This window comes from Canis lupus, chromosome 17, assembly GCF_011100685.1.
Source record: "Canis lupus familiaris isolate Mischka breed German Shepherd chromosome 17, alternate assembly UU_Cfam_GSD_1.0, whole genome shotgun sequence".
Lineage (NCBI taxonomy): Eukaryota > Metazoa > Chordata > Mammalia > Carnivora > Canidae > Canis > Canis lupus.
In genome coordinates, this window is record NC_049238.1 from 25,701,720 (window position 1) to 25,718,107 (window position 16,388).

The window sequence follows — 16,388 nt, forward strand, 5'->3', positions numbered from 1 at the left end:
ACTAAGAGACTTTTACTGTTTTCCATTTGAAGGTTATGACTTTTGAAAGTATCTAGATGATGTCAGAAAGAAAAGTTTGATTTTGGGACCAGATAACTGAATTAAGGATAAATATGCTTTGTGTGAAGAGTGGGAAGAATGTTAGGAGTTTGAAGAAGGGTTCAAACTGAAATTTGATAGTTTTAGAAAAATGCTTAGGTAAAACTAGTTGCTCATCTCAGGAATCTGGGCTGATAGAACTGTTGGCGTACACTACCTAGGTAAGCAGAGTAGTGATTATATGGACAATATGTGGAATGATTATGTGGATAGTGTACTGTAGGCTGTTTGTAGGTATATTGTGTAAATACTTGTTTCATAGTTCAGTAGGTTGGAAAAATTCTGAGATGGGGTATTGGGTTTCTTTACTGCAGTATTTGACAGTTATCATTATGTTTTGTCAGTTTTCCTAAGTAGAATGTACAGCATAGGCTGTTTCCTAGGTGTTGCTTAAATTGTTGGGAAGAAGCAGAGTAATAATGCCACTTGTCATACTGCCCTTCTTAATGAATAGTTCCACTGTTTCTGCCACTAACTTTGAATATTTCTTATATGTGTTTTAATATATGTAATTAGTGGTTATTTGTTATTATCGATCTATAAATACTAAAATAGCCTTTTCTTGGCAATTTCTGACCATAACTTAAAAAATATCATTTATATAAGTTTCAGTTTAGTCCAATAAATAGTTGAGCATCCTCAAGATTTATTACAGTGTATTACATGCTGTCAAAATCTTACTGTCAGCTTTTAATTTTATTATTCTAAATTAGTTAATATTTATATAATATATTAAATATTATAATATTTACAATATAAATATTTCATGGCAGTATAGACAGGCTACATGTGAATGTAGCCAAATGAGTGGTTACATAAATGTAACTGGTTGTAACTGGTTCAATGTAACATTGAAATGTAACCAGTTTCATTAGGACAATTAAACTATTGAGTGTATAATTAAAATTTACTTTCTTTTAACTGGAAATGGTTTCAGTTTTAGGTCATAATAGTGACATTATATGAAATGAGATTATCCTCAGAAAATAGGGAATTCTAGATAAAGCTGTCAGTGAGCATTTTAAAGAAATAATGAAAGAGTTAACAAATTGTGTAAATAGAACTTTTAGAACATCTTAAGTGTATGATGTTCCATGAATCTCAGTTGCACATTACTTGGGCAGCTTTCAAACTTTCATGCAGTTGCCTGGAGTTATTTTATATTTATTTCTTTTACTCTCTTCTGTATTCTTATCTAGAATTGTAAAGCCAATCCAGTGTTTTTTTTTTTTTTTTTTTTTTCCAGAAGAAATACTTAGACTTACTGTTGCTAATAATGTTGTTGCCCGACTGATAGTATTTTTTGCTTTTGGGAAAAAAAACAAAATAGGTTCAGACCTTCAGTTCAGTATCAAGAGATTATATATACCTGGTTTAGGGGTTGAATGACCTCTTGCAAGGTTTTGTGTAGACAGACATGGCATGCTTGGAGTGTTGAGACTGAGAAATGACTTTCGTACTCTTTGTAAGGGGACAGCTTGAAGAGCACACAATGGATGAATGATTATTAAGGGGTAATGTAGTTGACTTTAAATGAGCTATAAATTAGCAGATTATACAGAAGATACTTATGCTTCACTTTAAAATGGCAAATTGTGGGAACTTTTTCTTCCTAGTTATTTTTTTCTAAGCTGAGTTTAGGATTACATTGTGTACTATGATAATCAACTGATAATTAGCATGGTGGGGTGGGAGAGAGGAGAGGATGCTATGACTCCTTCTAAATGGTAAAAGAAAGGGAACTGATGTTGTAATGACGTTTCATGGATATTCTATAAAGTGCATAAGTGACAGTTATAATGGTATTGAGTATTTTTTGGTTTAGAATTGAAGGGCAGAACTCCTGTTATTTATTTATTTTTTGGAATCCTGTTATTTTGATACTAATAATCATTCTCCCAAATTAAAGAGGATGGGGGAGTTTTGCTCATAAATTACCAGGAGAATATATTCTAAATTGAAAATGATTTTGAGTCTCTTGAATACTTCAGTGGTTTTTCAGTGTAGATTTGTCTCAGATTTGATTAACTTATCTTTAAAATACTTTAAATTCTTCCACTTACATAATTATAATGCACTGATTGGATGAGTAAAAAAAGAAAATTAATGAAAATGTAATACTAAAGATTTGTGATTTGCATTTTCAAGGCCAATTCTAATGAATATTATTCCTTTTCAAAGGGCATACATCACAGAAGGAAGCCATGGAAGTGAGCCTTGATATAACAGCACTCAGCATTCTCCAGCAGCCTGAAAAACTTCAGTGGGAGATTGTGGCAAATGTGCTTGAAGATACTGTTAAGGATCTTGAAGAACTTGGGGCAAATCCTTGCTTAACAAACTCTAAGAGTGAAAAGACAAAGGAAAAGCACCAGGAACAACACAACATTCCCTTTCCATGTTTATTAGCTGGAGGTTTATTAACATATAAATCTCCTGCTACCTCACCCATTAGTAGTAATTCTCACAGGTCACTGGATGGTTTAAGCAGAACTCAGGGTGAAAGTATATCAGAACAAGGGTCAACTGACAATGAATCCTGCACTAATTCAGAATTGAATTCTCCTCTGGTAAGGAGGACTTTACCCATTTTGCTTCTTTATAGCATCAAGGAATCTGATGAGAAAGCAGGAAAAATATTTTCACAGATGAACAATATAATGAGCAAAAGTTTGCATGATGATGGTTTTACAGTTCCACAGATTATTGAAATGGAGCTGGATAGTCAGGAGCAGTTATTATTGCAGGATCCTCCTGTGACTTATATTCAGCAATTTGCAGATGCAGCAGCCAACCTTACCTCTCCAGATTCTGAGAAGTGGAACTCTGTGTTTCCCAAGCCTGGAACTTTGGTTCAGTGCTTAAGGCTGCCAAAGTTTGCAGAGGAGGAGAATCTTTGTATAGACTCCCTAACTCCTTGTGCTGATGGAATTCATTTGTTGGTAGGACTGCGGACATGCCCTGTTGAATCCTTGAGTGCAATAAATCAAGTAGAGGCCTTGAATAATTTAAATAAATTAAACTCTGCACTATGTAATAGACGGAAAGGTGAGCTGGAATCAAATCTTACTGTAGTGAATGGTGCAAATATTAGTGTAATCCAACATGAATCACCAGCAGATGTACAAACTCCTTTGATAATTCAGCCTGAGCAGAGGAATGTTAGTGGCGGATATTTAATACTTTATAAAATGAATTATGCCACTCGGATAGTGACTTTAGAAGAGGAGCCAATAAAAATCCAACATATCAAAGACCCCCAGGACACAATTACCTCGCTCATTTTGCTTCCACCAGATATATTGGATAATCGAGAAGATGACTGTGAGGAACCTATTGAGGAAATGCAGTTAACCTCAAAGAATGGCATTGAAAGCGAAAAAAAGGCTGATATTTCTACTCTTGGACACCTGGTAATAACCACTCAGGGAGGATATGTAAAAATACTAGATCTTTCAAACTTTGAAATTTTGGCCAAAGTGGAACCTCCCAAAAAGGAGGGCACTGAGGAACAGGATACATTTGTTTCTGTCATTTACTGCTCGGGCACAGACAGGCTGTGTGCGTGCACCAAAGGTAAGCTGTTGGTTTGTTTGGTTCTCTTACAAATCTTATAAAATCAGTGTATATGGCATTCATTTATATGCATACCTAGTATGAATTTTAGATTCATATAGATGGAGATAAATTTATTTTTTTAAATAATGAAGTGGTAAACTTTCTACTGTTTTAACTTTTTAAAACTTTTTTCTACTGCCCTAGGTAAGGATTCTAATTGTAAATAAGTTAATAAGTCTCTCAGAAAGTATCTTCTCTGCTTTAACCTCAAGAAAATAACCTGCTGTTGTTTCTGTGAGTCCTCACTCTGCATCTGCTCAAATGTGTGGCCTTGGGCAAGTTACTTTAAACTCAGTAAACCTTTGTTTATCTATAGACAAGGATAAGAAGGCCTGTTACCAGACTTCTTAGAATTAAATAATGTATGTAAAGTTTTTGGCCCAGAGTATATATACTGGTTGTTATCTCCTTCTGAAATAATATTTAGCAAATAATTACTAGTTTTGCCAAATAAATTTTTCTTGTCTGATTTACTCCTAGCCTTTGGCTGATGGTTGAATCACCTTGCAACATCTGAGGCCCCATACAGAGGAACACATAGTGTGCATATTGTCCCTCTACTTTTCTTATTATATATTTTAAGTTGGAAAGATAAAGCAGTTTTTGAAAAGGATTACTGATAAAATCAGGCAAAGTGAATAGTTTTATTGATAGTTCAGCAGGAATGTAGGACCAGGAGGTACTTGAAGCCCAGATAACTATAACCATTGATTAGGAGAGGAACTGAGCGTGAGGAAAGTCCTACATCTCATTCATGGTTCTTGGGAGGCATTAACTTGACTTTTTCCTTGCTTTAAAAGATTGCAAGAGTTTGACTAAGAAGGGTAGTGGTGAATATAGTGTTTCAGATTGCCTTCTTTGAAATACATTTAAGGAAAATAAGGGGAAGAAAAATCTTCAAATAACATCAAACCCCAGACAGATTAATTTAAAAAATGAGCAATGCAGAATAACTTTAGACTAATAAAACTTTGGAGTAGAGTTATAAAATTTAGAAAAATTTTAAAATACTATGTGGTGTGAAGGATAATTTGAAGTTATTAATCATGTATATGCCAGTTCATTGTGGTGATAGCTTTACTTCTGGTAATTCTTTTAGTCATCATGACAACTTTATGAGGTATTTACTATTATTGTCTCCATTTTACAGATAAGGAAACTGAGAGTAGGAGAGGTGAAGTAACTTGCCTAAGTCACAGAGCCAGTAAATGACAGAGTCAGAATTCATACCTGGGCATCTGTTGTCAGGGTGCTTAAAGTACATTATATTGCCAGAATGTAACAAAACATGAGACTTGTAGGAGCACCTGGGTGGCTTATTGGTTAAGCATCTGATTCTTTTTTTTAAGATTTTATTTATTTATTCATGATAGACACAGAGAGAGAGGCAGAGACAGAAGCAGGCTCCCTACATGGGACTCGATCCTGGGTCTCCAGGATCGTGCCCCGGGCCAAAGGCCGGCGCCAAACCGCCGAGCCACCCAGGGATCCTAAGCATCTGACTCTTGATCTCAGCTCAAGTCTTGATCTCAGGGTTGTGAGTTCAAGCCATGGTGGGCTTGGAGCCCACTTGAAAAAAGAAGATTCGTTGAGTTTTAAAGAATGTTATTTTAATGTGAAAGATTAAAAAAAAAAATGAAACTAATTTAATGTGCCATGAGCTATCCAGAATGGAGCTGGATTGGAAACCTGAGTGACCTGGCCCCAGGACACATCTGTGTAAGATACTAGTATTTTCCAGGAATATAGTCAAGGTTTAATCATTTTAATTGTTTGATGATATATGCTTTTGTGAGACAGAGAAGTAGTAGGGTTTTTTTGTTGTTGTTTTGTTTTTGTTTTTTAAGAATTTATTTGACAGAGAGCACAAGCAAGGGGAGCAGCAGGCAGAGGGAGAGGGAGAAACAAGCTCCCCTTGGAGCAGAGATTCCAATGCACAACTCAGTCCCAGGGCCGTGGGATCATGACCTGAGCCGAAGGCGGTCGCTTAACTGACTGAGTCACCCAGGCACACAAGAAGTAGTATTTAAATAGATTAATGTATCCTTGGAGTTTGGACAACAGAAAATCCTGGGAATCAATCTCATGTGATAGGGAATTTATCCAGATGGATCAAAGCACAAGAAATAAAGCCTAAGAAGTTAACCACTTTGAAAATTATCCCCTAGCTCTTCAACCATTGACCGATCAAGATGTGTTTGAAAGGATGAGATTAGTAACAAATAAGAGAAAAGAAAAGTTGATGTTTTAAAATGTACATATGATAGTCCATAAAGTAATTGTAAACTTTTTAAAAAGGATTACAGACTATGATTCAAATGGACATGACATTTCCATGACAAGTCATAAGAATGTATTCAAATAGCTAACTCTTTTTTTCTCATAAAGGATCATTGAGCCTTTTGATAAAAATCTACAACTAATAAATATTGTAAGGTAATTTCAAATAGTATCAATAATATACTAAAGATAGAATTGATGCAGCTATGTTTGATTAAAGTTCGGAAATAGTACATACATACATATACTTATACGTATATACCACCAGCCAGCCACTCCAGAAATGTGGGCCACTTTCTCCACAGCTGGCAGAGGGCTGAGGAATGGGGGATGGCAACTGTTTCCTTCAGGCCACTTTCATGAAAGATCGGCAGCCGTTCCCTTTATCAGGCATCGTCTGGTCATTGTTTCCTGTTAGGCTTCAGAGTTCTGAAATAGTTGATTTCAGTCACTTTTTAGTTCAGTAGCTGACCTCTAGAACTTCCAGTCTAGAACTTCCTACTCCACCATTTGGCGTGACATTACTGCTGCTTTTGTTGAGATATTTTTTTTTGGTGTTCTGTTCTCGGTGATTTTGTCACAAACTACTTTAGAATAATACTGACTTAATTCTAGTAAAATATACTTTGTTCTAATATTTTTTCTCCTGCCCCTTTTTGCTACCAGTGTCTTGTATGTTGCATTTAAATAAGTTATAAACCCAAACAAAAAGAGTTACTGTATATAATTTTTGTCTTGTAAAAAAATTTACAAAGAAATGAGATAAAACATAATTCTGTTCACCTACTTTACTCATTTCATCACCTACAGTACTCATTTCTGGTGCGAGAGAGAGAGGGAATTTGGTATTGCTTTCTTTATCTTAAGGACTTTCTGTAGTACTTATTACAGGACAGATTTCCTAGCAAAAAATTTTGTTTATCCTGAAATGCTTCTATTTCACATTCGTTTTTGAAGAATAGTATTGTATAGAATTATTGGTTGACTATTTCTGTGCATCTCATTCAGTTGCCTTTGGCCTCCATTGTTTCTGGTAAGTCTGATGTTAATTTGCATTATTGTATTGCACATATACTCATACACATGATCTGTCCCATAGGTCTTTGAGATACTTTTCGTTTTTAAAACTTTTTTTTTTTTTTTTTTTTTGTTTAAATTCAGATTGGTTAAATTTTTTTTTTTTTGGGGGTAATTTCTTATGCTCTATTTTTATTTTACGGATTCCTTCTGCCATTTCAGATCTGCTTTGAGCCTCTTTTTTAAAAAGATTTTATTTATTTATTTATGAGGGGCAGAGAGAGAGAGAGAGAGAGGCAGAGACACAGGCAGAGGGAGAAGCAGGCTCCATGCAGGAAGCCCGATGTGGGACTTGATCCCGGGTCTCCAGGATCAGGCCCTGGGCTGAAGGAGGCACTAAACTGCTGAGCCACCCAGGCTGCCCTGCTTTGAGCCTCTTTAGTGAACTTTTCATTTTAGCTGTTTTATGTTTCAACTCCAGAATTTCCCTTTGTTCTTTAAAATAATTTCTAATTTTTAGTTGAGATTCTTGTTGAGTCATTTCCACCATTTGTTCCTTTAAATCTCCATACCTGATTTCCTTTTCTTCTATAAAAATATTTACAGTAGCTTTTTTGAAGTCTGTGTCAGCCAAATCTAAATCTTGGGAACTCAGAGATATTTCTCAATGACTTTGTTTTACTTAAGCATGGGTCACTCTTTCTTTACATGTCTTAAAATTTTTAATTTAATACTGGACATTTTAAAGAACATTGCAGAATTTTAGATTCTGATTTCCCCTCTTTGGAGGTTGTTGTTGCTTTCTTTGTTTGGTAATCCATCAGGACTACATCTGTGAAATCCATTTCTTTTACAGTATGAAGTCACTGATGTCTCCTCTCATTTTTTTTTTTTAATATTTTATTTATTTATGAGGGACACAGAGGAATGGGCAGGCTCCCTGCAGGAAGCCTGATGTGGGACTTGATCCCCGGACTCTAGGAGCACTCCCTGGGCTAAAGGCAAGCGCTCAACTGCTGAGCCACCCAGGGATTCCCCTTTTTCTGGTTTTAATTTTTAAATCTTGTTTCTTATTTGTTGCCTCTGTGTCCACTTAGCATAGTATTCAACCAAGATTTTGATAAGTAACTTCACCAGAGAGGCTGTATTCAGGTGTGTCTTGGCTTTTATTTGCTTTATTTTTATTTTCTGTTAGGCCCTCTCTCATCTTTTCTGAATATGCATGGGGCTTAGTTGACTGGGAATATGTGGATGGCTTGAGTCCCATCTCGTTTTGTTATACATGTGTACAACCTCTGCTCATTATGGATTATGTCAAGAGTTTAGCAAACTTCTTATGTTTTTGTAACTTTTTATTAAGTTTGCTTGCTCCAGTCAGGGTCATGACTTCAGATTGCGCCTCATATTTGTTGCCACTGAGTTCTTTAAACTGATGGCTCTCCAAATTCATTGACCCCCCCCTTTGACAGTAGCTTCCCATCTACCTGTCTTTATTGCTTGCCCCATCTTGGTTGAATGATAGTGTGTCTCACTTTATAGTTGCTTTTCAGGAAGAGGAGTTGACATCTTCCTTATTCGGTCATATTGGAAGTGAATCTCCAGATATTTGTGTAGAATATTCTTTTATCCATTGATTTTTCTCTTTAAATATTTGCTAACTTTGCCTTCAGTTTTTTCCTGTGAGAAATACAAAAAATGGAAACTCAATTTAATATTTCATTTCATTGTGAATCCTTAAAAAAATTAAGAATCTTTGTTCATTTTTGTTACTCCTGGGATATTTAGTGCATCAGTTTCCTCCTCTGTAAAGTGGCCACAGTAATAGTCCTTACCTCAGGGGTTTTTGTGAAGACTAAATGAATTAAGCATTTGTGTAGTTTATACTAGGTAAATAACTCTTTTCATATATGTTTATATATTTGTCATTTTCTATATTAAATTTAATTTTCAGTTTGTGATTCCTTGTCAATTTAATTTCTATGTTCCGGAAGATATGTCACTTTGGCAGCCCTGTTTATCTGCTTGTGAGTGATATTAAAATAAATTAAATTTCTTTTTTTTTTTTTTTTTATAAATTAAATTTCTTAACTAAGTAGTATGCATTTGTATGTTTACCCATATTCTATGTACTTGTGTTGATTAAATTTTACTACACTGTAGGTGGTGAGCTTCATTTTCTCCAAATTGGAGGAACTTGTGATGATATTGATGAAGCTGATATTCTAGTGGATGGATCTCTTTCTAAAGGGATAGAACCATCTTCCGAAGGTTCCAAACCTTTATCAAATCCTTCAAGTCCTGGCATTTCAGGTATGATACTAAGTATTTATTTATTTATTTATTTATTTATTTATTTATTTATATTTTTATTTTTACTTTTAAAAGATTTTATTTATTTATTCATGAGAGACAGAGAGAGAGGCAGAGACATAGGCAGAGGGAGCAGCAGGCTCCATGCAGGGAGCCTGATTTAGGACTCAATCCCGGGACTCCAGGATCATGCCCCAGGCCGAAGGCAGATGCTCAACCACTGAGCCCCCCAGGGATCCTGATACTAAGTTTTTAAATGAATCTTAAAAACACAAATTCTTGTGATATTCAAAATTTTCTTAGTCTATCTTAGATAATTTAAAAAATTCTTTCAGATTTTACCGTCAGCTTTTGGTTACTTTGATGAGGGACTCCATTTCTCTGTTGCCATTCTTTCACTAGGATTGTTTTTATTTATTATCCTTTTTTCAGTAGTTGGAAATTGTTGTAAACATTAAAAAGTTTTTTAACTGATGATCAGTTGGCCAGTATTGGTGATGTTACCTAAGACGTAAAAACATTATTTTGGCCATTAAGGAGCTTTTGTTCTAGTTTGGGAGGGGGGAAAACATGAAATAGAAGAGTTGATCAAGTATAAAGTCAGTGGAGTGGCTAATACTGATATTACTACTGGAATTGAAAAGCTGGAAAAATATTCTCTTACTAGGGTATATTCAGATCCTCACTGCCCTATTGTGCACCATTAGATAGACTTGTTTTTGTATGTTGTTTACTTCCTCTCTTTCTATGTTCTGTACTGCCCTCCAGAACTGTTTTCTCAGAAGTATAGTTTAAGTGTTACTCCTGCTTAAAACTTTTGGACTTCTATGAAACAACTCCAGTCTTCTCAGTGTTTGTTACAGTAAATGTTTTATGATTTCTTAAGTGATTCAGTCATGCCCTTTCCATGTCTCACTGAGTTCTCTTTCCCTACCCTTTATGACTACACTTAGTCTTTTTGTGCTCCCACAGTACCGTTAATGTTATACTCTTAGCCCTTAATACATTTTATTCCCTACATCTAGCATTTAAAAGGTTAATAAATCTTTAATGAAAAGTGTGTTTAAACTCAGATGTTTTCCAAATAGAAATAATACATAAAGTTGGTATTTGATTTTTATGAACCCTTAATATTTGGGCATTTGATCATTTTTCTTTGCACCAAGGCAAACCTTTAGTGATTATTAGTATAACATATGCTAAGTTTAGGGCCTATCAGTATAAACATGCTGTTCTATATATCCAGGTTTTTCAGCCTCAACTCTATTATTGATATTTTGGGCTAGATAATTCTTTGTTGTGGGCAGAGTGTCCTGTGCTGTATTACCAGATCTCTGGCTTCTACATACTACAGTCCAGCCGCACAATCACCTCCATCCATGTGGCCTTTGGGAGGCAAGATTGTCCCCTGATTGAGATAAATTGACGCATGTCTCATGCTACAATAAATCAAGACTTGATTATTTTGGTTATCTATACAGCTTGGTTTAAAAAGCTAACACAGTGAATGTTTCTTATTTTATAGGGTATTGTTATAACAAGAGAATTTTCATATGTAGTCCATAAATACTATTGGATAGAGAAAAGAATTACATTATAAGGAAATAAATAATGTAATGATGGGATATTGATATACTGTACTATTAACACTTACAAACAATATTTAACAGTTTTAGTCTGATTTCAAACGCTCTAAGCTTTGAGAAATGTGGTTTGAAGTATACATTTAATAATTCTTTTGAACTTACTGTAAATTTTCTTTGTGAAAATATTCTAAACCTATCAGATTTCATATTTTAATCTTTTCATAAACTTTTGTTAATTGGAACAGGCACAACAGCCTTTGTTTAATATTAGAAATTTCATATATATGAACACATTTTCATAAGAGAGAAACTAATCTTTCTGAAGCAGATTATTACTCTTAAAATATTGGTATGCATACAAGATATTCTTAACTATCACAGAAGTAAAATAGTGCTGGTGAAGGTTTTGGTTTCTAAGTATTTATCTGCCATCAGTGTAGCTTATGACTTCTAAAAAATTACTTTTTTATAAAGTAACAAAGAGCAAATATTATGTATTTATTGATGTTTAGCATTTTGTTTTGTAAATAACAAAGTCTTAAAGTTACTTATTGATTTGATACAGTTTTAGCTTGCATTTCAGGACTACTTTCATCGCCCTTGCTAACTTAGAGCTGGTGAAAGCTCAGTCACGGCTCTTCTGATAGGTTGAGTTTGGGTTTCTCCAATAAGGAATAACCTCTCCATAATATAAAATATTCAAGATGGATTTTTGTTATGGCCATTATGTAGTTAGTGCTAGTTACTTTATTTGCATATAGATAACTGAGCACACATTAATAACTCTAGGATATTTGGCAAGTTTTGTAATTGACTATATAAAACACATGCATGAAAGCTACTATTTTTTAAAACTTACTTCAAATTCTGTATTCACTATTATTAAGGAGTTGATTTATTGGTGGACCAGCCATTCACCCTTGACATCTTGACATCTCTAGTGGAGCTAACCCGCTTTGAGACTTTGACTCCACGGTTTTCAGCTACTGTTCCTCCATGCTGGGTAGAAGTTCAACAAGAACAGCAGCAAAGGAGGCATCCTCAACATCTGCATCAGCAACACCATGGAGATGCTGCTCAGCACACTAGAACTTGGAAACTACAGACTGACAGGTAAGACATTCTTCTAAGTTATTTCATTTTAAGTCCATATTTGTTGGCGGCAACATGTAATTCTTAGATATATTATTGCTTCTCTTAACTTTTGTATATTACTAACTTTGTTCTTTTCATTCATCACCTTAATTTTGGAAATTTCTATATTCTTGGTTGTAGGATAAAACAGAGTAATCCACCATTGCACTTAGTTTGGACATTCAGTTCACAAGTTTATTTAACAGATATTTATTTCTTTATTTATTTTAAAGGTAATTTTATTTATTTTTTTATTTAAATTCAGTTATTTAACATATAGTGTATTATTAGTTTCAGAGGTAGAGTTCATTGAGTCATCAGTCTTATATAATACCCAGTGCTTATTACATCGTGTGCCCTCCTTAATGTCCATCACCCAGTTGCACCATTCCACCTATTTAACAGATACTTAAATGCTTGTTTTGTGTAGGCACTCTTGTAGGCAATAGTATTATGACTGTCACTGGAATTTACATTCTCTTGGGGATACACAGTAAGCTGATGTCTACTATGCCACATAGTCATAAAAGCTATGAAATATGATAAGATGTGGTGACAGACTGCATGTGTGCAAGAGCGAGAGAAAATATGTACGGTACTTTGTATATAAGGGGCCAGGAAAGCCTCCATGAACACATTAATTCCGAGGTAATGGCAAGTGCAAAGACCCTGAGGAGTGTTTTATGAATTCCAGTGAGAGCAAGAAAACCAGTGTTGGTGAAGTTCAGTGAAGGTATGGGAGACTGAGAGGAAGTCAGGTCAAAAGAAGTAGCTGGACACCAGAGAACGAGTATCTTTTTAGGCCATGTTGAGAATTTTAAGTGATGTAAGATTAGGAAGATATTACAGGGCTTTGGATACAGGAATGATAGAATTTACATCCTAGAAGAGTACAGTAAGACTGCTGTGATGACAATAGATTATGAGTGGTTGTGTATATTCAAAGGCAGTGATAGAAGTGAAGGTTCTAGTTTGGATGATATTGCAGTTTGTTTTTGGTAGTTTGGACCATGATAATAGTTGTTGGAGGTAGTGAAAAGAATGGTCACATTCTGGATATAATTGGAGTAGAAGGAATAGTATATGCTGATGCATTGAACATATTACGTGAGAGAGAAGAGTCCAGGATGACTGAGGTTTTGGATTGAGAGGATTGCAAATTAGAATTACTGAGATAGGAGTAGGCAGTTAAGTTTGGCTTTACTTACAGTAAATTAGAAATGTTTGGTAGATGTTTGAATGAGTCTGGAAATTAGTGGAGTGTGGTTTGGAGATTTTTATTTTTCAGGCTTTATATAGAATTTAAAATCAGAATAGACATGTCTATGAAATACAAGAAGTTCTTATTTTAAAATGCAGATTCCTGAGACTTCACTCATAGAGACTGAGGGTAGGACTCCGGAATCTGCAGATAATTCTGATGCATAATAGTCCACAGTGTAAGGAACAGGGTATATTGGGATGTTCAGTTCCCAAGATTGTTGTCAATTTCTAAGGTAAGCTCTGCTACTGACCTAAGTTTAACCTCTCTTTGGGAGCTGATCCCAGTGAGAAGCATTGGGTTTTGTTGAGGGTGCAAATCAGAGCATGAAAAGTGTTAATTAATGATAATGTGGTTTTGGCCAAAGAAAGACTTTTGCTGTATTTACCATTTACTCCTTTATTTGACAGCAACAGCTGGGATGAACATGTGTTTGAATTGGTTCTACCTAAAGCTTGTATGGTTGGACATGTGGACTTCAAATTTGTATTGAACTCAAACATCACCAATATTCCACAGATACAAGTGACACTGCTGAAAAATAAAGCTCCAGGCTTAGGGAAAGTCAATGGTAAGAGTGAATCAAAATTTATATTTGAAGGTTTCTTAAGAAAATGAATTTTCAACTTGACTGTGTAGGTTTCATGTCCCTCACCCGCCTTCCCTTTCCTCTCCATTCTGTCCTCTACCCCCGTACTTCTTTTCTGCTCTATTTTTTGTGGTTTTGTTAAGTTAATTTTAGAGGTTTTTCAGTAGCTCAGGATTATATAGGATTGCATAAACTGGAATAATTTAATTATGCTATTTTGGAAATTCAATTAGTTTCTTTCTGAATTAGTTTCAGTTTTATCATTCCTAGACTTACGCGTTTTTCTTCCTAAGTGGAGACTTCATGGGGAAAGAACTTTGTTAATGGAAGTCACGTATTCTTTTAAGATTACTGGTGAAACCCAAACCTTTCATGAAATATAGAAGCACACCTGGAAATCCATCCAACATTATTTACTTTTCTTACAAGTTCAGAATTTGATATATTGAGTTATTTAAATAGATTGTATACATTTAGTATGTTGGGAACTAGATGTTACTCATCAGTGTTTTCTCCTTAATAGGTTCATTTTAAGGGCTGGGGATAATTTCAGAGTAAAATGGCTGTCCAGGGAGTAGAAACAGTGAAACCTGAAAGATTTCTTATTTTCAAAATACATTTGTATGTGTTTGTGTGTGTGTGTGTGTTTGTATGTGTGGTGCATTCTTTTGAATCTTGGCAGATTCAGATTTAATTGGATCTAGGGCTTAGGCATTGGTTTTTTAAAACTTTGCAGGTGCTTATACTCTGCAGCCTAGGGTAAGAACTTGTAGTTTAGTTGCCAGCAAATTATTTCTCAGGTGAATATTTTAGTACCACTAAAAGAAGAGTGTATGAAACAATGGAATCTAATTTTTTTTTCTTCTTCTGACAACCATTTTGTATCATCTGTGATTAAAAATATCACAGTAGTTCCCATTTTAACAGAAAATTTTAGAATTTCAGGCACATAAATTATTGATATTAAGCAAAATTAAGTTTACTAATATTTTTATCCTCTAGAAACAGCAGTAGATAGGCAGATCACCTTTCCTTTGTCTCCAGCTCTTAACATTGAAGTGGAACAAAATGGGAAACCGTCCCTGGTTGATTTGAATGAAGAAATGCAGCACATGGATGTAGAGGAATCACAGTGTGAGTTAAATTATAGAGCTGTTGTCCATGACAGTAAAAGGAGTAGTGATCCAAATGCATCATGTTGGGCAGAGATTTCCTTATGGCTTGCAAAAACTTGGTTTTAAAAACACAATTAAAAAATAACCTATAATTCTGCTTTGGCAATATGCTTTAACTTTCAGCTCATCTTTGTGAACACAGCTGTGCTAATACTTGCATTCTTGTTTTTTAATATCTTGGGATTTAAAATCATGTCATGGTTTTATAATTTTTTTTTGACAATCAAGGTGAATGTAAATAATATGGGAATGGAAAGCAACATATATCAGATCTTTGATTATAGTTCCTTAGCATGATAGTGAATTCTTATTTGAGTACATTCTAAGTATGGTATTTTGTGTGGCAGTATTATGTATGGGATGGATATTTGCTTATTTCATATTTTTAAATTACAAACTAATTTAAAAGAAAATATATTTTTTCTTTTTAGGTCTTAGATTATGTCCATTTTTAGAAGATCATAAAGAAGACATTCTCTGTGGACCAGTATGGCTTGCTAGTGGCCTTGATCTATCAGGGCATGCTGGGATGTTGACATTAACAAGCCCCAAACTTGTTAAAGGTGAAGTAACATATTTTACAAAAGCAGAGTAAATAATGCCACAATTGTAAAAATAGATTAAAAGAAACTGATCTCAAAAAAATAAGATTTTGTTTTGTTTGGGATTTACATGAACATTTCCATCAGTTTCCCGGTAGCTTAGATCATTTCCTCTCAGAAGTGACTTTTTTTTTATTCCTAAGATTTTTATTTATTTATTTGAGAGAGTGCGCACAGAAGGGGAGAGGGAGAAGTGGACTCCCAACGTGGGCTCGATCTCAGGACCTTGAGATCATGACCTGAGCTGAAGGCAGATTCTTAACTGACTGAGCTACCCAGGCTCCCTGAAGTACTGTGTTTTTATGTTAAACTTCTGATACTACTGTGTTTTGGAGGTTTTAGTGCTTTTTAAGAAAACATGAAGAAAATGAATATGATAACTTAGTGTGACATAGCAGAACTTTCTTGAGTAACCAGGTGACATGTCCTGGCATGGTTGCCTTTCCCATCAACTCAGAGTCCTGTGTCTTTAGTATTGTCTATTGTTATACTCTTAACAGGATTGTTGCAGAAGAGTTTTGATAATATCAAATGTAATTATTTGAGTGTCTCACATAAACACATTATAATTAATTTATATTTTAAAATAATTGGCTATTATATAGAGGATTGATGTTGGAGTTGTAGGGCTCTTATAGATAACGGCTTTTGTATCCTAAGGGTAAATTTAAAAAGCCAACAAACAAAATACCTGGCTGGATTATTAAAGTTATTTTA

General features: G+C 34.7%; 1 protein-coding gene across 16 annotated transcripts in view; it reads left to right on the plus strand.

The window, feature by feature from the left end:
• Nucleotides 1–16,388, plus strand: part of BIRC6 (baculoviral IAP repeat containing 6) — a 230,691-nt gene that overhangs the window by 50,424 nt on the left and 163,879 nt on the right. For 11 of the 16 annotated variants that reach the window (XR_005372291.1, XM_038561234.1, XM_038561222.1 and 8 more), the window contains exons 10-15: nucleotides 2,281–3,675; nucleotides 9,175–9,324; nucleotides 11,798–12,023; nucleotides 13,716–13,876; nucleotides 14,897–15,028; nucleotides 15,501–15,632. Coding sequence is in view for 15 of the 16 variants with exons in the window: in XM_038561234.1 (XP_038417162.1) it covers nucleotides 2,281–3,675; nucleotides 9,175–9,324; nucleotides 11,798–12,023; nucleotides 13,716–13,876; nucleotides 14,897–15,028; nucleotides 15,501–15,632 (2,196 nt within the window). In the remaining variant the exon portion in view is untranslated. The remainder of the gene's footprint in view (nucleotides 1–2,280; nucleotides 3,676–9,174; nucleotides 9,325–11,797; nucleotides 12,024–13,715; nucleotides 13,877–14,896; nucleotides 15,029–15,500; nucleotides 15,633–16,388) is intronic. The other 5 variants (XM_038561226.1, XM_038561230.1, XM_038561232.1 and 2 more) reach the window with 2 other exon arrangements.